At 36.0% G+C, this 27,614-nt stretch overlaps 1 protein-coding gene across 4 annotated transcripts in view; it reads right to left on the reverse strand.

Moving 5' to 3' along the window:
• Nucleotides 1-2,451: 2,451 nt before the first annotated feature.
• Nucleotides 2,452-27,614, reverse strand: part of HNF4G (hepatocyte nuclear factor 4 gamma) — a 129,275-nt gene continuing 104,112 nt past the window's right edge. For 3 of the 4 annotated variants that reach the window (XM_030304419.1, XM_032591942.1, XM_030304417.1), the window contains 8 exons: nt 22,833-22,927; nt 19,871-19,977; nt 18,168-18,323; nt 15,056-15,143; nt 9,683-9,835; nt 9,318-9,554; nt 8,132-8,254; nt 2,452-3,741 (listed from right to left, as the gene is read on the reverse strand). In XM_030304419.1, the coding sequence (XP_030160279.1) occupies nt 3,620-3,741; nt 8,132-8,254; nt 9,318-9,554; nt 9,683-9,835; nt 15,056-15,143; nt 18,168-18,323; nt 19,871-19,977; nt 22,833-22,927 (1,081 nt within the window). In that variant the 3' untranslated portion in view covers nt 2,452-3,619. The remainder of the gene's footprint in view (nt 3,742-8,131; nt 8,255-9,317; nt 9,555-9,682; nt 9,836-15,055; nt 15,144-18,167; nt 18,324-19,870; nt 19,978-22,832; nt 22,928-27,614) is intronic. The other variant, XM_032591943.1, reaches the window with a different exon arrangement.

Raw genomic sequence — 27,614 nt, forward strand, 5'->3', positions numbered from 1 at the left:
GAATCCTAAGCAGGCTCCATGCTCAGCACGGAGCCCAGTGGAGGGCTTGCTCCCAAGACCCTGGGCTCATGACCTGAGCTGAAATCAAGAGTCGCACACTCAACCAACTGAGCCACTCTGGTGGCCCTGAAGATTTAGAGGGTTCTATTTGTGGAATTTCATATCACTTTCACAGCAGCACCATTATACTCATGGTTAATCATGGACAAGTCTGCATTTCTTTTACTCTGATGTCATCTGCCTTATATTTTGCAGAAAAAAAAATTTAATTTAGTTTAAAATTTAAGATTTAATTTCAGGAGATGTATAGATGGTTCTTATTTTTTAAAAAGTCTTTCTCTGGGCAGTTAGTGAAATCTTGGAGGGAAGGAAGTGACATAAAAAGATCAGCTCAAATGCCCAGGTTGAAATGGATGTCAAATTGCACTTGACTATAGAGTAAAATAAACCTATTACTAATACATGCAATGTTTTATCTTTATTCTAGGTTGCAATCTTCCTGTGGCCTAGAGCAAGAATTCTTCTTTCTCTATTAAATTAGAGTATATTTCTTGTATTCTCCACAAAGATACAAAAATTACATGCTTTCATATTTTAAAACATGGTAGGCAATTAAATATGAACACAGGACAACGGCAATTAAAACATCTAGGTTAAAAATGTATTGCCAGAGTATATGGATACAACGTTTAAGCCAAGCTAGCTCATTTATTTTAATCACTATCACAAAACTTTAAAGAATAACTACATCATAAAGCTCAAATGTGAGGATTCTCCCTTCAATCAGTAGCCAATTCTATGATTATTTGGAGATGTGCTAATTCATTTTGCTCTGGCCTCTAAAGACCAGTATTAGTGAACTATATATGGATTTAATTAAATGTCCATATAAAATATGTTATCCATATCTCTAAAAGTACAAAATCATTTTAAACAATAATGAAGCACCCTACTTCAGTTTTTTTTCTCAATTTTTATTTAGAAAGTTCAGTGAAACAACATATCACAGTTTAGAAATATCTTAATCTCACTATAATTTACACTTAAAAATTTAGTAAGTTTTGATTTTCAACAATAAAATTTATAAAAATAATTTTACATTTATAAAATGAATCATTATTTCACAATAAATTATTCATATTTACCACCTGAAAAAGTTTTGTGCTATATAAAAGCAATAAGTTTCATTATCAACATTTTGAAAATACGCTGAAAACTTCAGTTCCTCTTTGTCCAGCATTTTTGGCAGTTAAGTATACAAAAATATTATATTAAAAATTCCCTGACCATAGTTATTAAAACAAAATCGTTAGCAATAATTTCTAAAACAAAGCTGTTTAGTAAATATATGCAGATAAGTTAAAGGGTTCACTAAAAATGAATTTTTTTTAATATCTACTAAAAGAACAGCACAACAAGTAAAACAGAAACCTACAAAAGTATTTGTCATTCATAAAGATCAAAAGCATTCTTATACATGAAATTGAGATTCTAGAGTAAATTTCCAAAAAATAAGAGTGAAGTAAACTTTCCTCTTCCCTCACTCACTCTCAAAGATATATTTTACAGTTTTCAGGTACCAGCTACTGAAGGAATTTTGATTTTATTAAATCCATTATAGCTTCCAATTAACCATTTTTCTACACTGACTTAATAAGTTAGTTAATATTAACAGAACCTTTTTTATTCGTAGGGTAAATGGGGGGTTATGAAATCTTAGAAATTTTGAGAGATTCTGTAAAAATCAGTTAATTTAGTCTCTTACAAGTTGGGACACTTTTTTGTATCACTCATAATTACTCAGTGATATTTCCTTGCTTCTGTGTGCGTGTGTGTGTGTGTGTGTGTGTGTGATAGAGAAAGAGAGTGAGAGAGATCACTATTTCTTGAGGTGGCCCATCATGCATTGTTTTCAAATACACTTCAGCTTTAGATATCAAATAGGGCTCCAATGAACTGTACTCCTCAGTCCACTGGAGTTTTGAAAATCCGCTGAGCCAGTGATTTGCATTTGTGTTTTCATCATAACCTATCTGGTATGTCTTTTATTTCCTTTAATTTGTTTTAAGGTTTTGTTTTGTGTTTTTGTCTTGTTTTTTTGTTTTTTGTTTTGGGGGGAAGACATTAAAGCTACAACAGTGGTTTCTTATTCATGCTGCAACAAATTTACACTCATTGATTACATGTAAATATGTGTTACAGGTAACAAGATGGGCAGGATTCAGTCATCACATCAACTGCATATATTTTTTTTTTAATTTTTTTTTTCAACGTTTATTCATTTTTGGGACAGAAAGAGACAGAGCATGAACGGGGGAGGGGCAGAGAGAGAGGGAGACACAGAATCGGAAACAGGCTCCAGGCTCCGAGCCATCAGCCCAGAGCCTGACGCGGGGCTCGAACTCACGGACCGCGAGATCGTGACCTGGCTGAAGTCGGACGCTTAACCGACTGCGCCACCCAGGCGCCCCAACATCAACTGCATATATTTAAAAACCATAGTAAGAAGCTCACATTTTTCATTCCACACCAGATTTATTCTCCTTAGAGTCAAGCAGATCTGGGCGTCAAGGTGGCTGTCCTGCTCTTCAGGTTTACAAACTTCAGTTATGTACTTCAACCCTCCAAGCAATAGGTTTCTTCATTTATAAGGGAAAGACAATAATACCTCTCTTACCGGGTTGCCGTGAGGATTAAGTGAGACACTTTGTGTGTGACAATGGCCATTTGGTCTCCCAATATCAGCCTCCCAGAGTGGTGCCGTTTTAGTTGGCACAAGGCTTATCACCTAAAGACTGCTCTTGCAGGGTCCCTGGGAACTAGAGGCAGGCATATGCTAAAATTCAAGTCAATGGATGACTACCAGATTGTTTCAGGAGAGAGAAGGCAGGGTTTCTCTTGGTTGAGACACTGTGTTAAGGGTTTCCTTTTTTACCATTTATCCTGTATCTTGATTGGTAAAACAAACATGTTTTATGTTAAAATACATCTTCAAATATAGGCAGGATTACAAGGAATAGCCAGTCAGCCTCGGAATGACTATAATTTTCTAAGCTTAAGATAGAGGTGTATTTAACTGTGGGCCAAAAAGATGCTTCTTAGCCACTGGATATCCACAAGTGATTCTTCAAATAAATATTTCCTATTTTATAGCAACTGCTTTATTTTTCTAACTTGCAAGTTTGAAATTGATAAAAAAAAATGGTTCAATTCCACTGATCTGGAATTGCTGATCTACCTACCATTCTTAGTCACAAAAGAACACTCAGTTCTGCATCACATCACAATGAAGCAATTATTTACAGATTTAAATTAATATCGAGACAACAAATGAAAGTAGTACATAAGATTCAACTGGTTCCAGAGCAGTGCAAGGGAAGTTGGAAAAATATACTATACAAACATATTGAAACTCAGATATACATTATTTGCATCTGAAAGTTTTACACAATAGCAACAACAAACAAAATGAGCATATAAACAAGAAAAGAGGATACCATCTTACAACAGCACCATGAAGAAGCCTTGGCTAAGAGTTTGCCAAAAGTACTATCCTGAGTTATTTTAAGACCAACAAGTTTTCACATTTACGCAGTGCCATTCAGGAGTAAACATATTCTCACAATTGCTTTTGTTTGGAGAGAGGCTGGTGTGAAATCACTGAAGCTTGGTTTGCGGCTATTTTGTACTGTTCTTGTCCAGAGCCTTGTGGTGGGGAAGGGAGTGGGGTCTCAGGAGTTGCTAAAAAAGAATCAGAGAATTGTATGTGATGGTGACAGTCACCCTGGCCCAGCCTAGTAAGCCCTGCATGACACCCATATGCATTATTCCACTTTGGAGATATTATCATATATATGAAGATCATATATAAAGTATGATTATCTAATCCGTTATGAGCTCACTGAGGTGCTATTGGAGTTGCACTGCCCTCTTCCCTCCCAGATAGCATCCAAACGGAATAGAGATGCTTAAACTTCTTCATAGTCACTCAATAGTCACGTACTGTCTTTCTTAATAGCATTTATGAGCATTTGATTCTCTCACAAACCCAGCAGAAAAAAAGTTAATGAAGAGTATGAACAGAATGCCAGGTTGTTGTTTTTTTTCAAATCTTTGAAAATAACTGTACAATTTTTACAATGAAAAATGCACATAAAATATATTTGGTTTGGATTCCACTGACTCAAACATAATAGACGACATAAAAAGTTAAGACATTTTGCAAGTGCTTTGAAACCTATATCGGAATTAAAAACATCTGAAAAATACTGGCATTTTGCTTCAAAATTATTCTATTACAGTTGAGCTCACCCATCCCTTCCTCATCAAAGAGCAAGCCCAAGTAATTGAAAAAAGAAGTTACAGTGTGAATACTTCATTGTCTAGAATAGTATTTCCTCCTATTGCAAACTTTTACTATATTATAAAATAATCTGGGAGCTATCTTAGATTTTTAATTTTTTAAAACTTGAAATATTTTAATATTCACATTGATTTTAATTCCATATTTAACAGAACGAATAGAAAATGTTTGATAATCAGCCTGAGGCACTGCAAACTGTATAGACTTTTTTTTCAAAATAGCTTTTAAAAATTGATACAAAAATAAGAACACTTCCTTTTTGCCTGATCTTTCACATATTGACTTTATATTATTAAATATGGTTGGAAACAACATATTTACATACAGTTTAATTAACAAAAGAATAACCATATTTGCTTTAAAATTTTTTTCTGGATATTTGGGATGAATCTAAGACTGCCAGGACCTGCTCTAAAAGGCCAGGAAAATACACATGAACTTAAATTTATTTTGTGTGTATGTGTAATGTTTTGTTTTGCATAAAATATAAACTATTCCAAATAGGTGCTAACAGAGGAAATTTTTCCTTTACAAATGGATTCTCATAAATATTGTGTTGAAAGAGGTAAAATAAAAATGAGAAATGTGATGTGATTTTAAATAGATTAGGGTCAGCAAATATGCTTTTAAAAGTACTAGAAAACTAACATTTAAAAAGTACAAGATTCAACCACGAGCAGAATTGTTAAACGTTCTTGCCAGCCAATGCCTATAATGTTTAATATGTTGTTAAAGTGTTTTGTTTTCTGGGTTTATGAATAACTAATCCCTAAGAGAGATGACGTTGGACTCGCCCTGTCTGCTCTTGACTATGAAAGGAACATGGTAACATTTGCTTTGCAAGGATGGTCCCAAATTGATGTCTTTCAAACACATTTCAAGTTCTGTTTCCATAATATGAGTTATGTTTTAACAATTATATTTCTGCCTTTATCATGCAGTCAAAGAACTTCGTGTTTCGGACACTATTTACACATAGGTTTACCAGGGGCTGTATCTAAAAGGCAACAGGGATAATACCCATTTCTGTGGCCTCCACTTTCCCTACACCACTAGGTAGCAGTCAGGTGGTACTCACTAAATTGTCACATTTGTTTGAACATTTCCATGAAACCACACTGTAATTAGTTACTGAGGGCTACTGTAAATTCAGTAGGTAATACAGACACACATAATAATTATATCACAATAACTCAAGGAATCTCAGTGAGTTAGCTGGTTTAGTGTTAAGAGGAGATAGATCAAAGGTAAATGTGGGAATACTAAGTATAAACTCAGAAACAATCCTAGGTATTTTGTCAAATACAGATTTTTATCTCTGGAGTAGCTTATGAAAAATAGAATTTTTGTTAAATCTGCAATATTATCATATTAACTTTGCTACTAACCCCTACTATTTATGTAATCATTTTAGTTCCAAAGTGTTTTCCCAGTGGCCCTCACTTTGCACAAATCTGACATGCATGGATTTCAGTTATTACAGCTTGGATAAATAGCACCAGTCTGGCAAAAACATGGCTCAAATTTCATTTAGCATGGTAACTCACAATTAACTGTGAGTAACTGCATAAATACAAACTTCACTGCTAACTCTTCGGTCTACATGAATCACCTCAGTAACAGATGTGTACTGTGATCAGTAACCAATCACATCACATCTTTAAGTCTGTCTGGGATGTCACTGAACATATTTTATTCAGTTCATGTACTGACAACTAAGTGTGTAGTTGTGTTGCCTCCTCATCTCCTAGTGATAAATTCTCATGACATTTTGCAAAAAAATGGACAATTAAAACAGAATTGGCAAAAAATAAATAAAAGAAAAGAAGCAAAAAGTGACAATGCAGGAAGTGAATGGAACATGGATGGAGCTGCAGAAGAAATAGTTCCCCTGGGAATGCAGACACTGCTGCTCTTTGAGTCTCTAAATCTGCATTCTGTGAAATCTTGCTGTTTGCAATAACATGGATGGAGCTAGAGTGTGTTATGCTAAGTGAAATAAGCCAATCAGAGAAAGACAAATACCATATGATTTCATTCATATGTGGAGTTTGCGAAACAAAACAGATGAACATATAACATGGGAAAGTGGGGGGAAGAGAAGAGAGGGAAACAAATCACAGGAGACTCTTAAAGATAGAGAACAAACTGAGGGTTGATGGGGGGTGGGGACATGGCTAGAAGGGTGATGGGTACTAAAAAGGGCACTTGTGATGAGCACTGGGTTTTGTGTGTAAGTGAGGAATTACTGAATTCTACTCCTGAAACCAATACTGCACTGTATGTTCACTGAAATTTAAATTAAAACAATAAAAATAAATCTGCATTCTGGGTCTTAGTGAAGGTAAAGTGATGGACATTAGTGAAAAAACTTCATATTAAATAATTTCTCAGAGATATTTCAGACATGGAAATTGCGAAGGGTAAAATCTTGGAAGCTGATCCAAACTTCCCAAAAGAGTAAAATTCATCAAGGCATAGAAAAGATGCTCACTTCCACTTGCAATTTAGAACAGAGGAAAGCAGGACGCACTGTTGAAACTATACTTCATAATTTTTTTACAGATTTTTAAAAAAATGTTTTTTTATTTATTCTTTTTTTTTTTTTAATTTTTTTTTCAACATTTTTTATTTATTTTTGGGACAGAGAGAGACAGAGCATGAACGGGGGAGGGGCAGAGAGAGAGGGAGACACAGAATCCGAAGCAGGCTCCAGGCTCCGAGCCATCAGCCCAGAGCCTGACGCGGGGCTCGAACTCCCGGACCGCGAGATCGTGACCTGGCTGAAGTCGGACGCTTAACCGACTGCGCCACCCAGGCGCCCCTTTTTATTTATTCTGAGAGAGAAAGAGGGGACACAAAAGGGGAGGGGCAGAGAGAGAGGGAGAGGGAGAATCCCAAGCAGGCTTCATGCTGTCAGCACAGAGCCTGACGTGGGGCTCAAGAGTCAGACGCTTAACCAACTGAGCCATCCAGGCACTCCTTCTTGATAATTTTTTAACAAACAAACAAACAAACAAACAAAAACATGTGAATTCTCATTGTATCTAATGCTTACATTACAGTGTCTTAAATAGATATTAGGATTATTATTATTCAGCTTCACTATAGAGTTACAACCTGTAGTTAGGAGAGTTCTTAATGTTTCAGCAAACACTTTTATTTATTCATTTTTAAATGTTTGTTTTAAGATAGAGAAAGGGAGAAAGCATGAGCACACACACACACACACACACACACACACACACACACGTGAGAACAGGGTAGGGACAGAGAGAGAGAGGGAGAGAGAGGATCCCAAGCAGGCTCCGTGCTGTCAGTGCAGAGTCCAACATGGGGCTTGATCTCACAAACCATGAGATCGTGACCTGAGCTGAAACCAAGAGTCTGATGCTTAACCAACTGAGCCACCCAGCCACCCCGGCAAACATTTTTAAAGGTCACAATCAACTATAATTTTCCTATTGATTATTAAGATTTCCTTGCACACTTCCGGCTTGCACAGTCCTTTTCACAGCCCTGCACTACCAGGCCAAACCAGGACTGCCTGTACATTCTGTTTTATGCACTCACATCCAATTTTAGGGAGCAAACCCATGATCCCTAGGAGAACAAGGAGTTGCTGAATATCACAATCTCCCATAGTGGAGTCCTACAGAGGAAACTGCGCCTAAATTTTGCTATTGCTGGGTACTGATAGATTCTTTCCCCAAATTCCACTTTTTCTTAATTAAGTTTAAAAAATATTATGGTTGGCAAAATACTTACAGATCTGGTCTGTATGAACCAGTGTTGACATGGGACCTAAAAGTATAGTTTGTCCAGTTAATGGATCTTGAGACAAATGTGGGTGCACCGGATGATGGAGATGGCTGGCGTCATTGGAAGCACCTACAGAAGATAAAAAGATGCTTGCGTTAGTGACATTTAATCAGCGACAGCAAGTTTACCTTGCAACACATGCTTTGATTGACAGCTGGAATATTGCTATTTTTGCAAAGTGCTTTTTGGGATTTCAAAAATAAATTAATAGAACTGCTGCCATATTAAGGACAATGTCAGCTTTCACTGTGCATTGGCTAGATTAATGTTGTATCATGTTATGTTGTATATTAATAATGGACCTTGTGTGCTGTTTCCTGGAATCATTAGGTTTGCTGCCTGTTGTTAAGGCAATTCCAAGAATCACTTACCTCAAGTTTATAGTATTTGGGATCACACTAATAGCATAAACAACTTTTATTTCAGAAAGATGTCATTAGAAACACATTAAGCACCAGAAAACTAAAACTAAAATAAAATAAAATAAAGTGATTTTACAAGGAAATTTAATTTAGATCAGAACACAAAATAAATGATTTCTTAACTTATTCCTGACATTTATTGCAGCAATGAAATCTCATTTTTCCCTTCTCATTGTGTTATGTCAATTAATTATTTCAGGAGCAAAGTGTTTAGTTTTAAGGTATTTACTAGAAATATTTTTAGGTTCTGTTGCAATGCTGGTATCCTTGAGCTTTTAAAGGAGTCATGGCATAGAAAAATAGAATACACCCCTAGGAGTCCTAAAAATAGAAAATCCATTTCTATTCACCATATTTGAAAGGATAGAAACTGAGGCAAGAAGAACTGCATGGGACAAAGACGGCAGAGACTAGTAAGAATGAGGATTTCAATATGTTCAAGTATTTTTGTCTCCATCAAATGGGTTTTGCAGACTTTCTAAATGTTAAAAAAAAAAAAAAAAAATGAATCCACTATGTCACAGACAAAAAATAAATAGATTCTGCTCCAGAAACCAATACTACCTATGTATGCTAACTAACTTGAATTCAAATAAATAAAATAAAATAGAAAAACTTGGAAGAAGATAAACAAACAAACAAACAAACAAACAGGTCAACCTATTACAGACTGCAATGCTAATAAATAATAAATTCTTAAATGTACTCACCACCCAGTAACATTTCCTGAAGTAAGTTGTCAATTTTAACCATCCCAAAAAGTTTAACGAATTGTATTTGCTCAATCATTTGCCAGGTGATGCTCTGCAGCGTGGGCAGGAGCAAGAGCAGCTCTCCAAACCTCCCCCGGGAGTCATATTGCCTGTCATTGATGTAGTCCTCCAAACTCAGCTGCACTTGGAACCGCATGTTCTTAATCTTTACCGGGTCGCTTAGCCCTTTTGCATCTAAGAAAGGAAGAAAAGGGGCAATCTAAGAGATCGCATCTTGCTAGAGTGTGAGAGAAAATATTCCAATATTAAATAATGGTTAATTTTCATTTTAATTGTTGTTTAATGGAAATCTGAAAACAAACCTGGATCAAAAAATACAATTGCCTTCAAACAAGCATATTCATTGTCATCAATCTGAATTTCTTGAAATGGTCGTACCAACTCGTCTAGAACCCGGTTGGCCACGCGGCTGATCTCAATTTCACTGCTGTTGCGGTGAATTACGTAGTTGTTTCCTAGGAGGAAAAAAAAAAAAGATCAGCGCACCCCAACAAAAGATTGTCGGATATGATTTAAGTTTTCACAAATAAATATTTTAAACGGTTCTTCCCTTGAAGGAATAGGAATAGTACTTTCTTTCAGTAGTGGATTGGAAGAATAAATATTGTTAAAATGTCAATACTGCAAAGCTCTCTACACATTCAATGCAATCCCAATCAAAATTGCACCAGCATTCTTCTTGAAGCTAGAACAAGCAATCCTAAAATTTGTATGGAACCACAAAAGACCCCGAATAGCCAAAGTAATTTTGAAGAAGACCAAAGCTGGAGGCATCACAATCCCAGACTTTAGCCTCTACTACAAAGCTGTAATCATCAAGACAGCATGGTATTGGCACAAAAACAGACACATAGACCAATGGAATAGAATAGAAACCCCAGAATTAGACCCACAAAAGTATGGCCAACTAATCTTTAACAAAGCAGGAAGGAATATCCAATGGAAAAAAAGACAGTCTCTTTAACAAATGGTGCTGGGAGAACTGGACAGCAACATGCAGAAGGATGAAACTAGACCACTTTCTTACACCATTCACAAAAATAAACTCAAAATGGATAAAGGACCTGAATGTGAGACAGGAAATCATCAAAACCCTAGAGAAGAAAGCAGGAAAAAACCTCTCTGACCTCAGCCACAGCAATTTCTTACTTGACACATCCCCAAAGGCAAGGGAATTAAAAGCAAAAATGAACTATTGGGACCTCATCAAGATGAAAAGCTTCTGCACTGCCAAGGAAACAATGAAGAAAACTAAAAGGCAACCGATGGAATGGGGAAAGATATTTGCAAATGACATATCAGGCAAAGGGCCAGTATCCAAAATCTATAAAGAACCCACAAAACTCCACACCCAAAAAACAAATAATCCAGTGAAGAAATGGGCAGAAGACATGAATAGACACTTCTCTAAAGAAGACATCCAGATGGCCAACAGGCACATAACAAGATGCTCAACATCACTCGTCATCAGGGAAATACAAATCAAAACCATACTCAGATACCACCTCACGCCAGTCAGAGTGGCTAAAATGAACAAATCAGGAGACTTATAGATGCTGGAGAGGATGTGGAGAAACGGGAACCCTCTTGCACTGTTGGTGGGAATGCAAACTGGTGCAGCCGCTCTGGAAAACAGTGTGGAGGTTCCTCAAAAAATTAAAAATAGATCTACCCTATGACCCAGCAATAGCACTGCTAGGAATTTACCCAGGGGATACAGGAGTGCTGATGCATAGGGGCACTTGTACCCCAATGTTTATAACAGCACTTTCAACAATAGCCAAATTATGGAAAGAGCCTAAATATCCATCGACTGATGAATGGGTAAAGAAATTGTGGTTTATATACACAATGGAATACTACGTGGCAATGAGAAAGAATGAAATATGGCCTTTTGTAGCAACATGGATGGAACTGGAGAGTGTTATGCTGAGTGAAATAAGCCATACAGAGAAAGACAGATACCATATGGTTTCACTCTTATATGGATCCTGAGAAACTTAACAGAAGACCATGGGGGAGGGGAAGGAAAAAAAAAAAAAAGGTTAGAGAGGGAGGGAGCCAAAACATAAGAGACTCTTAAAAACTGAGAACAATCTGAGGGTTGATGGGGGGTGGGAGGGAGGGGATGGTGGGTGATGGGTATTGAGGAGGGCACCTGTTGGGATGAGCACTGGGTGTTGTATGGAAAACAGTTTGACAATAAATTTCATATTAAAAAAAAAAAAGAAAGAAAAACTTAAGAACACGTCAAGGATAAATGACATTGATAATATGATCACATGCATTTTAACAGACTCAGTCACTAGTGATAACACGAAAGTGCAGACTAATAACAAGCTAATAATTGACAGGAGAGAAACAAAATATAATGATTACCCTTCCACTATGTCAGTTATCTATTAGTGTCTTAATCATTAATGAGCGTAACACAAAACCTAAAGAAACTTTCTTGCTTACAGTGGATAAAAAGAGGACTCCTTTAGTGGTCTAGGTATATGTAGGTGTAACAACTTTTGAAACACAACTTTAACAGGCCTAAGTAGATGAATTCAAGAAAGTTCAGAAATTGAACAGAGACTAGACTCCCTAATCCCTAAGGACGCTCCGATTTAGAATGTCTCTGGCTGTAAGTGACAAATAGTATAGCTTTGAAAATATTAGAAACTAGAAGTTATTAGAGCTCCTAAGATAACAGCTAAATTGTTATTTTCTGATTTTATAAGAAGTCAATATTCTGAATTCTTTCATTGCAGGCAAAGACAATCTTCAGTGCAACAACATGTAAAAAGATCTAAAAAAATATAGTCTTGCTCTTATGAAAAGTTAGTTTACCTAATTATTCAGGGTAAAACAATTTAGAAATAGGTAGCAAATACATTTGAGTTTTTAAGTCTACTGTATTCAATCTATAATGAGAGCAGTATTATAGCAGTCTTATAAATGCAGGAAAGTGTTTAATAGAATCTAAGAGCATTGTCTCTGCAGTCACATTATGTGGTTTAGAATCCTGGCTCTATCCCTTACTAGCTTTGTGACCTTAAGTTAACTTTCTCTGCCTGCATTTCTTCACCTGCAGAATAAAAGTACGTACCTATCCCTTAGGGTTATCATGAGGATTAAATGAGATAGCATGTATTTATATGTAAAGCACTTAGAGAATGCATCTTGCATAGTAAGTCCTCAATAGATATTAGCTATATCTATTATATTAGCTATATCATATTATATGTGAAAAATATATCATATTTTATTTATTCCTATTTTGGGTTAAAATATCTAACACAAAGACATATTGAGCAATCTAGTCATCATTTCACACAGCCAGAGAGAAGTGGAGATAATAATCATTACAGCTATCTCAACTCTCTCAACAGGAAAACTAATTTTAAAAGGTAAGTAAGGTGGGTGGATGGAAGCAATTGCTTAAGGAAGACAAAAGCTTTCCCTTGTGTCTTCTTCCCCCATTCAACCTGCCATCCTACTTTGTCTCTTCCAGCACTACTACTTAACTATCAGGATTTTCAGACATAGTCACCAAATAATTTTTTTTAACTTGGGATTTTGCATCATATCATAGGCAATGAGATCATAGGAAATAGACATGTTCCATGAAAAGATGTTCAGCGTCGCTCCTTATCAGGGAAATACAAATCAAAACCACACTCAGGTATCACCTCACGCCAGTCAGAGTGGCCAAAATGAACAAATCAGGAGACTATAGATGCTGGAGAGGATGTGGAGAAACGGGAACCCTCTTGCACTGTTGGTGGGAATGCAAATTGGTGCAGCCGCTCTGGAAAGCAGTGTGGAGGTTCCTCAGAAAATTAAAAATAGACCTACCCTATGACCCAGCAATAGCACTGCTAGGAATTTATCCAAGGGATACAGGAGTACTGATGCATAGGGGCACTTGTACCCCAATGTTCATAGCAGCACTCTCAACAATAGCCAAATTATGGAAAGAGCCTAAATGTCCATCAACTGATGAATGGATAAAGAAATTGTGGTATATATACACAATGGAGTACTATGTGGCAATGAGAAAAAATGAAATATGGCCCTTTGTAGCAACGTGGATGGAACTGGAGAGTGTAATGCTAAGTGAAATAAGCCATACAGAGAAAGACAGATACCATATGGTTTCACTCTTATGTGGATCCTGAGAAACTTAACAGGAACCCATGGGGGAGGGGAAGGAAAAAAAAAAAAAAAAAAAAAAAAGAGGTTAGAGTGGGAGAGAGCCAAAGCATAAGAGACTGTTAAAAACTGAGAACAAACTGAGGGTTGATGGGGGGTGGGAGGGAGGGGAGGGTGGGTGATGGGTATTGAGGAGGGCACCTTTTGGGATGAGCACTGGGTGTTGTATGGAAACCAATTTGTCAATAAATTTCATAAAAAAAAAAAATAAAAAAAAAATAAAAAATAAAATAATTGCTATACCATAAAAAAAAAAAAAAAGGAAATAGACATGTTCCTTGGAAGTGTATAAAACAAGTTACAAGTATTAAGCAGCCACTGAAGGAGTTGGAAACAACACTGAGACTCCAATAAAGTGGTCACATAAATCACCAGTTATCTGTCCTGATAGGATTTAAAGATACTTCATTATTATGTTTATTGAGCAACATTTCTCTTTTATTTTTAAATCTTTTCCCTCCAGTTTTATTGAGAAATAATTGACATACATCACTGTATAAGTTTAAGAAGGACAGCATGACAGTTTGATTTAGATATATTGTGAGATGATTACCATGGTAGGTTCAATTAATGTCCATCTTCTCATGGATACAACGAAAACAGAAGGAAAAAAATCCCCTTGTAATGAAAATGCTTAGAATTTACACTCTTAACAATGTCCACACATATTATACTGCAAGTGTTAGCTCTAGTCATCATGTTGTACATCATATCCATAGTATTTATTTGACTTGTAACTGGAAGTTTGTACCTTTTATTTTTTTAATTTTTTTTAACGTTTTATTTATTTTTGAGACAGAGAGAGACACAGCATGAAGGGGGGAGGGGCAGAGAGAGAGGGAGACACAGAATCGGAAGCAGGCTGCAGGCTCCAAGCTCTGAGCCATCAGCCCAGAGCCCAACGCGGGGCTCGAACTCATGGACCGCGAGATTGTGACCTGAGCTGAAGTCGGACGCTTAACTGACTGAGCCACCCAGGCACCCCAAGGAAGTTTGTACCTTTTGACCACCATCTCCAACTTATATTTTTAAAAATTTTTCATGTTTATTTATGAGAGAGAGAGTCAAAGTGTGAGAGAGGAAGGGGAAGAGAGAGAGGGAGACACAAAATCTGAAGCCGGCTCCAGGCTCTGAGCTGTCAGCACAGAGCCCAATGTGGGGCTTGAACTCTCAGACCACAAGATCATGACCTGAGCCAAAGTCAGATGCTTACCAACTGACCCAACCAGGTGCCCCTCTCCAACTCTTATTTTTAAATGTTAATGCACCCGAAACATCTCAATGCCCTCTGAACTTCGCTGCAATGAAGTCAAGGAAACATAGGGTCTTGAATGAGGATACTTAATTAAATCCAATTTGTGAAATGAGAATACCATTTGACAGTGTCTTGAATGCTTGCTACATACAGAATAGATCCTGTGTAAAGATGAAGCATGCATAATTTCTTCTTAAATTAAAAAAAAAAAAAAACTTACCCAAAAGCAAAATATCTTTATACACCATGGATCTCTTTGTCGCTCCAAGCAGTAAATGTTCCCCTGCGTGAGCTCTCAACAGTGCCACCTTAATGAAAAATTTCAAGTTTAACAATTAATTATAAAATATAATGATTAAAAGATGGTATAATATGTATCTGATTAATTCAGTGCTCTTTAAGCCTGGGACCTTTTTTTTTGGTTTTAATAAACTATAATATTCATAGATGCTTGCCATCATTAAGCCTTCTATTTTTCTATTTCAGCATGTCAATAGAGTTTTACTTTTCATAATTTCTAAAGCTTAGAAGTCAATACAAGCAAACAAAATAGATCTGGAGTGAAATAGAATCAAACAGAGTTCAAATGCTGCCTGGTCATACCTGTTGAATCTTAGATAAGTTAACCAGTATGTTTGGGACTCAATTGTTTTCATCTGTCAAATGGAGGTAGTGATAAAAATCTCAAAGGTAGTCATGAGGACCAAATAAGAAAACATATGTAAAAAACACGCTGTTATTACACATAATAGGCTGAATAAACAAAAGCAAAGCAAGGACTTGTGGCAAACTAAGAAGAGGATGGATAACCTCATTGCTGACACTTTGTAGACTGAAGCTAATTGCACTAAGCTTTCAACTGAGCTTTATGCATATGTTCAACTGTCTACTTGCCATCACCTCTAGGAAGACTAGGAAGCATTCCAAATATAAAACATCAAAGTAATGTTTCTCCAATATCTTCATCATTTTACTAAATGGTCTGCTCATCCAAAATGCTTGTTCACGTCAGAACCCAAAGCCCATTTTGATTCCTTTCTAGTTGCACAGCAAATCCGGGTACTGCTTCTCCATAGCTACCACCCCAGCCCGAGCCTTTGCCATTCTTCATCTTGCCTGCCACAATGCGCTCCACAGAGCTAATAGGTTGATTCTTGCTTCCCTTCTGGTTCCTCCATCCTAAATCCTTCTTGACAGAGCTTCCCAGATAACTTTTGTGAAACAATAGTCACTTACTATCATCCCTCTCCTGAAAACTCCTCACTGGTTTCTAATTGCCTTTACAATAAAACCCAAAGTTGTTAACAATGGCCTCCTAGGTAACAGCACAATGGTTTGTCCTCCCCTGCTCCTTCCCCTCCCCCCCCCCCCCCCCCCCCCCCGCCTTCTCTGATCTCAGCTTATGATATCCCTTGTTCTCTTGTTCTCTTTTCTCTGCACTCATTATTTCAACTTGCCTCAGAGCGTTTGAACATGCTGTTCCTATCCCTGGAATGTCTTGTCCTCAGATGTTGGTATGTTTGGTCCCTTGTCATTCAGGTCTCAGGAAAAGTCACTGATCCCCAATTTAAAGTATGTCTTGCCATTCCAACACAGTCATTCTACAACTCACCCCATTCCATTTTATAGAACTTATCCCCACCTAGAATTAACTTACTCATAATCTGTATCTTTTTTATTGTCTGTCTCTCCCAAATAGAGTGCAGACTTTATGAGAATCATGATGAGTCTGTATTTTTACTGCCAGATCGTCACAGAACCTAAAATGGAACTGTAGTCCCAATAAATATTCGTTTGATGAATTTTCTGAGTGAATTTAACTGATCTAGGATCAGTTTTAAAAATTGTTAAGTGGAGATAATAACATTTATGTCAGAGGTCCTGAGGGGATTCAATAAAATAGTGTAATATTTAATGCAACTGAAAGCTACTTCTCTAATGCCTTAACCACACTGGACATTTGCCCGTCCAAGGCTAGTAATGTTATATTGTTAGTATTCAAGCGTCATTTAGCAAATAAAAACCATTTTTGACAGGTTACTAGATTTTAATTTTCCAATTTTTAAATCATTGCCTTCACACATAAGTCAGCAACTTTTAAAGAGGAGTGATAATAAAAATATAAAACTGATAAATAACGTAACCTACTTATATGGCTTGGGGTGAGACACGTATGTTTTAGCAATTTAGCATTATTCACTCTGAAATAACCTTCTGAGCTTAGCTATCTTTATGACATGTCAATAACCATGACTCATACCAGGAAGGCAGTTACAGAACATTTTAAGAATGATTTCAGAATTCATAGTACTTTTTTATTTTTTTATCTTTTGGTCACCAGGATTTCACCTGTCCTAGAAATATAACTTCTGACTTCCTATGATCACTCTTTGTTCTAGTTGTATAAATATTTTGCCCTTCTCTGATTTTTAAACAATCAAAATGCACCTTTCCCTTTAATTGTTTGTTTTTGTATATCAGTGATAAAGAACATGGCCAGAGGGTATAAAAATATACACTGGGCATAATACATATCATGGTTTACTCAGTGTGGGGAATTAAAAATTTTCAAATTATATGCATCTACAAAATATTATAAACTATTTAAATGGAGGCATTAAAAATGAATCTGAAGCTAATAATCTAATTTTCACAGACTAGGAAATTAAAATTCTTAACTATTCATTAAAATGTCTTAATGTATATATGACAAAATACCAAAATATATGTATTAGGAAAAGTTTGTTGTGTCTGAAATACTATTGAAATCTGTAGACTTCAGAGCATGATTCTAGAGATGTTTTTGCCGAACCCATATTTTTATACAGTAAATGCTAGGATAGAATTGACAACATGAAAGGCAAAATTTTATGTTAATTGCATAGAGTTCCTACCAAGACACCAACACAACCTGTGAGGTTTCTGTCTAGGAGTGGCCTGGTATTTCCATGGAATTTTATATGGCGCCTTCCAAGATACACCAAGACAGGAGAGTATACCTTTTCCCTCCCAGACATTTGTCTCACAATGGCAGTTACTTGCTATCCTGTTTTTCTTCTTCACTTAAGCTTTTTCAACTCCAAGAGGGAAGATCAGTGTCTTCCTCAACTTCACCCAATCAATAAATTTGCAAGACCCCTAACACAGAAGTTAAACAGTTGTGCCTCTTAATAGAACAAGGTGACTGGACAAGAAAGCCAATCTTTCCCTCACAAGATAATTTAACTTGTCAACTATGGTAAACCTATTTTAAATATAATTTAAAAAACACATAAACTGGGCAAAGTTCAAAAATCATTTCTGAAAGCATTCGTAAAATCTTTAACTTATACCTGGTCATCCAGCGGTAACTCACAGAAGGCGGGGATATATTTAGCCCATTCCACCAAGACTAAGAGCTGCTGCTTCATAGATTCGCAGACATCACTGATACTTGCAATTTTCTTAACATTTATGTCAGTGCTTGCTCCAGGGCTTGAGACTGAGATCTGGCATTAAGAAGATTACATTAATTTATCATTTCAAATAACACCTGAGTACCATTTCTCTTTTTTCTATGATTCCAATAAGTAAACACCTTTGAAGTGGACACTATCATTGCCACAGTATCTTGAAATATATGAAACATTTTAAAATTGAGAAAAAAAAATACCAACCAGTACAAGTTAAATTGAAAACACAGTACCATGGCTCTGGGAGCACTACCTTCTTTTACTGGCAAACCCATAAAATAAGTTACTCAACTTTCAGGGAGTTTCCTAATTCAAAATGACTATACAGGAAGATATGCAGTATTCACCTGAAATACACTCTGCGATTTTATTTTTAATTAAAAAATGATATTTCCACTAAGAAAGCCCACCTTTAACTTTTAAAAATATCCGAAGAAAACGTTTCCAGTGGATACAGTTTACCAAACTGAGGAGAAAAGATTTAGACGAGAAGCCAGAACTGCAGTAAATAAAAGCCCATCAACATAAAATTAAAAAAAACAACTTTTGACTCAGCAACATTGAAAAGCTTAACATGGAATGAAAAAGTTTTTGAACTATATATAATTTTGAACTATATAAAATATAAGTGGCTTCAAAATGCTTTTCTACTAAAGAAAATCTCTTTCTAAAAGTCCTTATAAACTTAATTTTTGAATATGTGTCTCTGTGGTACACATGTCTTTCTATGTGTATGTTTATTTCCTCCCAGCTTCCCTTTAAGCCATTTCATAAATGCTCTATACGACTATCAAGTAATCTTCAAATACTGATGATAATGGTGATGTTAGCCTGATCATACTACTCTCATGCTATTAAAAACGAAAGTAGTTGCACTGACTCGTTATAGGACCCGATTAATAGTTAGCTATTTCATAATTTGCTTTACAATAGAAAAATACCATTAACTTTTCTAATGCAGCAATGCCAAAATAAACTGTCTTCAAAAGATTTCTTCATCTTAATTTTAAACGATTTATTTTTATGTATATAACTAATGACAGACATTTTTTAAACTTTGGAACTGATATTCTCATTCTAGAAGTTTAAAATAATAAACTCTTTCTCCATTGGCTTCTGAATTCTGGCTCTTCTCTTAAATACTTGTTTCCAAAGCTGACGCCAAGATGAGTTCTTGAGTCCAGAAACCATTTTCAAGGAAGCAAGCTCTGATGATAGGTCTCAACCAAACTCCCAAAAAGCCACAGTAACCAATTTTACAGATTTAATCAGTGAAACAAGACAGTGCCCCCAGAACACTGTGCTCCTCATTCAGAATTTTAAATCAATCTCATAAGCTAACTTTTACTGAACAATAGTGCACTGAAATGCATTTTGGTTTTTCTTTTTTTTCTGTTTAAAAACAGGAAGTTGTCCAGGGAAAGTCAAAATTAAGTCAACAGTCCACCTAATACTTTCAAAGTAAAACTGCAACTGATTTAAGTAGTGAGCACATGTAAAGGAACGTGGATTATTTTAGAATTATGCCTAAACAGACATTTGATTCTTTTAAACAGGATTGAGTACCGGTGTGCATTGCATACCTGGCGAGACCGAATTTCTGCCTGTGCCAGTGTGTTAATGGAGGGGATGTTGCTGCCATCAAATGTGCTCCTTCTGGTGCTTATTCGATCACGTTCATTTTGCACAGCTAGGGAAGAAAATCACAGTATTCACTGGTCAGTTCTCTTCAGTCCGCGTCAGGACATACAGTTTAAAGATTAAAAAATAGCAATAAAAAGTAAAAATGGATATTTCTTAAAGACCGGGGAAGGGGTTAAGACAGAGGGGGAAGTATGACTGAAAATATGTTTCATTCTGTACTGCTTTCAAAAAAGTAGAAAGCCAGGCCTGTCAATAGAGCTCATAAAATACTGCCTTTTGAAACTTCATGGTTGCATGCGTGTCACAAAGTGTTGGGTCAGCCAGTTAGCCACGCTGTATAACAGGATGACTTTCCATTCTCTCAAAGTTAATAAAACCATAAGATAAGTAGATGAAGAGTATCGCCATAAGATTGACCAAGTCAGAGAGTGTATCCACTGTTAGAAGATATGAGTCATAGATTTTGAAACTTCCATATTCGTTTTTTTTTCCTTAAACACTAGCCAAAATGGAAATTAAATTTATTTAGTGAAGGTGAATTTAAGCTTGCAGTCTTACAATCTCTTGTGAAACCATGTCCTTGGGACAGTTTACTAACATTAATAAAGCAAAAGTTGCAGCAAGGGGTCTCTCCCGAGAAGAATGAGGTTTTGAACATCAGCATTTTGGAAAGATGAAGACTTCTTAAGTATTATACAAAAAGCTTCTAAGAGAGAGCCAAATTCCTTATTGAAAACTACATTTTAAACATAAGGAAGAGTGAACAAGGGAGTATTACCTTGTATACGTGTCATACAAAGAAAAATACAAGTCAAATATCAAAGTTAGTGTTTAAAACTTAGTAGATAAATTTATCTTCTGTTAACCAAAAAGAACAAAAACAAGGCCTATAGTCCTTAAATCTTTTTAGATCAATATGCTACTCTGTATTGCTGGAGAGCTAAGACATTAAACTATTAGATTTTTTTATGCAATTATTCTCCTTAATACTAAAGAGATTCATCAGTTCCTATGCCAAAATCTACTATCTACCCAAACGTACTATTAACCACCAACTCATTAATTTGGAAGAGAATATACTGGACTTTTGCCTTTAAGAGTGAGTAGTGTTTAAGTTGGAGTGAATCATTAATATTTTATTTTAAAATCATATTTACTGGTAGCTTACTCCTTTTTTTCTCCCACAGAAATTGTCATTGATTTGTAGCCCAGACTGACTCATGTGGAAATGCATATGTGGAGATAAAAAATTAAAATGTAAGCTATGATTTTATGAATTTCATTTACATGATCAACCCTTGGAAACATGCCAAAAGAAATTCTGAACATTTGTCATCTTCTTACTGCTATCATTTTTGACATAAAACCATGTTTATATATGTTTCCATCTAACTAACTTTGATATTATGCTATTACTGTAAAGAAGAGAAATATATCTACTTTGAAACCCAAAAGTTACTTCCTAGTCTATTTAGGAAAAAAACAACAACAATGCATTATTCTATGAGCAATAGAAGACATGATTTAACTATTTTTGAAAGTAATTTTATTTCAAAACCTGTACACTCTTAAAGGAAATACAGGATGGAGACTTGCTTATACTTTTGTAGGAGTAATGCTGGGGTTCATGTAGAAATAGGTGAAGTTGACTGACAGAGTATATAATTAATCCCATAAACTACTGAATATGCCATTAGAAATAAGTCATTTTGTAATGACAAGGTGCTTCTCCCTTAGTTCTGTAAACTTTATTTTGCCTTTTTTTTTGAGATTAGCAGTCTGAATGAAACTAATGGAATTTTTTGTCTCTTTAAAATATTGTGACAAAGAAAAAATGAGTTATGTTCAAGATAGGTATACTTCTGTAGTGTATTAACCTGATTTAATTTTTATGGTTTGTAAAATAGTTCTGAAAAATATTTCTTCGTCTATGATAGGCATAAGCCTGTGACAAAACTGAATAAGCATAAAATCTTGCAGAGGCTCATCCCAACAAATCCCCCAGATTTGTTTCTGAATTAACCATATTTAGGGGGTGTGCCTGGGTGGCTCAGTCGGTTAAGCACTGGACTCTTGATCTCTGCTCAAGTCTATCTCACAGTTGGTGAGTTCAAGACCCATGTTGGGCTCTGTGCTAAGGGAGGCTGCTTGGGGATTCTCTCTCTTTCCCTCTCCCTCTGCCACTCCCCCATTTGTGCTTGCTCTCGCTGTCTGTCTCTTCTCGAAATAAATAAACATAAAAAATAAATAACCATATTTAGGATGTAGGATAGTATAATCAGATTATTTACTATGTTTGAAATGCAATTAATGCACACTAAAATAGAGTGTCTACTCCATTGTCTCTGTTCCTCAATAGAATGTAAGCTCCCTGAGAGGAAGGACTCTTTTTTTCTGTTATGTTCACCGCTGCAGCCTTAACGCCATGAACAATTTTTAGAAAGAAGTGCTCAATAAATATTTCTTAAATAAACAAACGAATGAGCAAAAAGCTCATGTTTAGTCAATGTTGATGAAATGAATAAAGATATTCAGTTGCTATTGACAATAAATATGTGTTTAAAAATACATTTGTAACTTCAACCTATTAATCAATTTTGACATTTATCTTTGGAACGTGGTATTCGAATATTATTTAGATGATAATTTTGTTTCCAGGGATAAGACAGTAATAGAGATAATAGTTTCTAGAATCAGACAGTCATCAGAGACTAGGTGTCAGTGTTCTTGGGTAAATTCTTACACTCAAGGAATTATAGATTCTTCATTTAGGCAATTCAGAACACAGGTGAAAAGGTTATTGTGATTAAATGAAGATGTATATTTTTTAACACTTTTGCTTAAATAATTGTCATTATATATGTTATTACGTATATATTATATGTATATATATATTATTACCTTCTTTTTTCATTCCTGCTCTAAAACACTTTCTTAATCGACAATATCTACATTGATTCCTTTTGTCCTTGTCAACAACACATTGCCGACTGAACCTATAACATCAAACAAAGAAAGATTAGCTTGCAGACAACTATTTATTTATTCAAAAAACACACAAATAAACAGATAAATAAAACTTGAATAAGTATGGTCAAGTGTGGCCCAAAAGGAAGAATGTATAAGAACAATTACCTGCGACATTTCCAGTCAGTGATCAGCATGCGCATGGAAATGCCCATCAGCTGATGAACAGATCAATAAAATGTGGAAATAAAGGCCTCACCTCTCATGCAGTCTTTACAGTAAAATAAAACCGAATGATATCTCACTTCTCCCCGGTATACATTATCACTTCAATCCTGAGTCATGAAAGCCAAATCTGGTTTAAAAATCTTTGACATGTGAATTCTAATTGCTTATTACTAAATGGTTTCAGTGTAATGGAGAATATATCAGGACTTCATTCCTCTGCTCCTTTCATGCTTTGCTCTCTTTAAATATTTTCCTATTAATTTTAAATGTGCCTCACATGCAACTGAAATTGCTGTAACTGCTCAGTTACGTAACCAGAGGCACAGCATTGAGCGTAGTCTCTGTATAATTGGGTACTACCTCACACTCACTAAAATGGCTATAATCAGGGGGAAAAAAATGAAAAAACAGACAATAACAAGTGTTGATGAAGATGTGGGGAAAACTGGAGCCCTCATACTTTGCTTTTTTTTTTTTAATACATTGCTTTTTGTAATATAAAATGATGGAGCTGCTTGGGAACAAAGTTGGGTAGTTTTTTGAGAAAAGTTAAACGTTAGAGTTACTCTATGACCCAGCAATTACACTCCTGGGTATATACACAAAAGAATGAAAGCATATGTTCACACAAAAACTTGTACATAAATGTCCACACCACCATTATTCATAATAGCCAAAGTGCAGGGACAGACCAAATGCCCATCAGCCGATGAACAGATCAATAAGATGTGGTACACAGACACGACACTTATTATTGTTCGGCAATAAACAGGAATGGAGGACTGATGTATGTTACGACACAGATGAACTTTGAAAACACTATGCTAAGAGAAAGAAGTCAGACACAAAGGCTACATATTGTACCCAGGCATACCTGAGACAGGCTGCTGTTTCATACCACCACAATAAAGCAAGTATCATAATAAAGTGAGTCAAATGAAATTTCTTGCTTTCCCAGTGCATATAAGAGTTATGTTTACACTATACTGTAGTCTGTAAAGTGTGCCACAGCATTGTCTAAAATAGCGATGTAGTACCTTAATTAACAATACTTTATTGCTGAGGCGCCTTGGTGGCTCAGTCGGTTAGGCAACTGACTCTTGATTTCAGCCAAGGTTGTGATCTCATGATCCGTGAGATTGAGCCCCGCATCAGGCTCTGCACTGACAGTGTGGAGCCTGCTTGGGACTCTCTCTTTCCCTCTCTCTCTGCCCCTCTCCCACTTGCACTCTCTCTTCCTCTCAAATAAATAAACCTAAAAAAAAAATACTTTATTGATAAACACTGCTAAGCATTATCTGAACTTTCAATGAGTTGTAATCACTGATCACCATAACAAATGTAATAATCATGAAAAAGTTTGAAATATTGTGAAGAATTACCCAAATGCGACACACAGACACAAAGTTGGGAAAATGGTGCCAACAGACTTACTCAACACAGGGTTGCCACAAACCTTCGATTTGTAAAAAACACAGTATCTGTGTAGCACAATACAGTGAGGTGTGTCTGTAATTTGATTTATATCAAATGTCCAGAAAAGGCAAATCTATACAAATAGAAAGTGGATTAGTAGTTGCCTATCATTGGAGGGGAGGGAGTTAGGGAAATGGGGAGTGGGTGACTGCTGAAGGGTATATTGTCTCTTTGCATGGTGACAAAAAGTGTTCTAAGTTGGTTGAAGTGATGGTTACACAACTCTGGGAACATACTCAAAACTGTGTTGTACACTTGAAAAAAGAGAAAAATACAGTCTCTGGAATTAGATGTGAGCTTGATTCTCAGGTCCATCATTCACTCTCTTTTTTTTTCTTTAAGTTTATTTATTTATTTTGAGAGAGAGACAGATAGTGAGTGGAAGAGGGACAGAGAAAGAGGGAGAGAGAATCCCAAGCAGGCTCTGTGCTGTCAGCGTAGAGACCGACTCAGGCCTCGAACTCACAAAGAGTGAGATCATGACCTGAGCTGAACCAAGAGTCGGACGCTCAACTGACTGAACCACCCATGTGCACCCACCATTCGCTCTTGGTAGGACTTGGGGATATTATTTAACATTCCCAAATTAATTTACAGTTGTCCAATAGGAAGGAGCTGCAGTAAAAAGTTGTTGTGAGAAGGTATTTTTAAGGCTTTGGGGCAAATATCAATCATATAGTAAAATAATAACGTTTTCTAATAATAATAACAAAATGATAAAATAATAACAAAATTCTATCATAAAATTGCCCACATGTATTGGTATATCACTGATTATTTGTGGCTGTTTATTAATGATGGGAATAAAAGAACTATTTTGTGATCAATAAAAGAAGATATTGCTTCTGAAAATGATGGGTAGCTACTTTAAACCGAATGAATATAAAGCCTACTATAAATGAATTGAGTCAGAAGACAGATATTTTCAGAGTGAGAAGAAAAGAATTGTTCACTTGGGAATGCATGGCTGAGGAGGCTTCAGGAGAGGGAACTGGATTAGCAATAAATACAAGAGGAAAACACACCCAATTAACATTAGTGAAAAAATTGAATAAACATTTTTATTAAACACCTGTACAAGATCCTGGTGTAGGGAGTTTAAAAAAAGGAATATTACCTGTCTCCTCTATTCAGGGAAACTAGAGTCTGACAGAGTATACATACAAATTTGCAAACAGCCATAATAAAACAAAACAAAAAATTAAAAAAAAAAAAACCAAAACAACCATAATGTGAGAAGTATTGAAACAGTAATTTAAAGTGCTTTGGGAGGGGAGTGCCTGAATGGTTCAGTCGGTTAAGCATCTGATTCTTGATCTACCTCAAGTCTTGACCTCAGGGTTGTGAGTTCAAGCCCATATTGGGCTCCATGCTGGACGTGGAGCCTAATTAAAAAACAAAACAAAACAGGGGTGCCTGGATGGCTCAGTCAGTTAAGCCTCTGACTTGGGCTCAGGTCATGATCTTGCAGTTTGTAAGCACCAGCCCTGCGTTGGGCTCTGTGCTGACAGCTCAGAGCCTGGATCCTGCTTCAGATTCTGTTTTTCTGTCTCTGCCCCTCCCTCGTTCACACACTCTCTCTCTCTCTCAAAATAAATAAACATTTATACACACACACACACACACACACACACACACACCCATATATATATATATATATATATACAAAACAAAACAAAAACAAAGTGCTTTGGGAGGGAAAGCCCAACTTTAATGTAAAGAAGAGTTAAGAGTGGAAATGAAATTTGCACATCTGAGGAAATGGATAAATTTGAGACCAGCAAAATCTGAGCTTAAGAAACCTTCATGGTCCTACACTTTCATCATTATAATAATAACTATTTTCCAAATGGAAAATCACAGCATTTGCTTAATGCCAAAATATGTAAAGAAGGCTAAGTTGGCAGCAATACTCATGTTGGGAAGGTGTGAGGAGTTAAACTCTATATGTGGTGGGAATATTTTTTTAAATTCCAAAAGTTGCTACGGGAACACTCCTTTCTCACTTTTCCCGTCCAATAAGGGAGGGAATCTTGGAAGCCCGTGGTGCTGATGTTCTTTGATTCCTACAAGTCTGTTGGATCACACCATTTTTCATATGTATGTATTACACCTTTAACAGTACACATGACTCAAAATATATTGTAATTTTGATTACAATACATGTAATTTTGTATTTATTTTAGCTGTTAATTTTGTAAAAGCACTCAATATTTAATGTAATCAGAGAAAAACATTTTAATGAAGGAAATTTACTTGGTCTGCTTTTTACCTCTAGAGTTTTGAAATATATAAAAGCAAGAGTCATCTAACTATGTATATATTTTTGTTTATCAAGAAGATTTTAAAGTAGGGTATTCACATTTTTTAAACCAACTTTAAGCCCTCCTGGAAAAATTACTGGAGAATACTAGTTAGCTATTCAGAGAGTTATTAACTTTTTCCAGATCCCTAGAAATCAGGTTGCACCATATTGTGAGAGAGTTAATTTTTTCCTAAAGGTCTAATTTTTCCTAAAGTAACATAGCTTTTCTATACAAGCTTTTCATCAACAGAGCAAGCATTGATATTTTTCTCTTACCATCAGCCATTCTTTAATAGTTCACATTTAAGAGACCTAATCTGCACTCAAGAACTGTCATTCTTGGGGTGCCTGCATGGCTTAGTGGGTTAACCATGGCCGACGTCAGCCCAGGTCATGACCTCACAGTTTGTGAGTTTGAGCCCCACATTAGGCTCTGTGCTGACAGCTCAGAGCCTGGAGCTTGTTTCAGAGTCTGTGTCTCCCTTTCTGTCTCGCCACCCCTCCCCAGTTGTGCTCTCTCTTTCTCTCTCAAGAATAAATAATAAACATTAAAAAAAAAAAAGAACTGTCATTCTGAACACTCAAGGTGGAACATCTAACCCTAACTTGTACTATGATGTTAACTAGATATTACTTTTTTAAAAGCCTACTAGAAATATGTGACATATACAGTACAGTTAAATATGTTTTAGACAAAACATTAAATT

This window comes from Lynx canadensis, chromosome F2 (genome assembly GCF_007474595.2).
Source record: "Lynx canadensis isolate LIC74 chromosome F2, mLynCan4.pri.v2, whole genome shotgun sequence".
Taxonomy (NCBI): Eukaryota; Metazoa; Chordata; class Mammalia; order Carnivora; family Felidae; genus Lynx; species Lynx canadensis.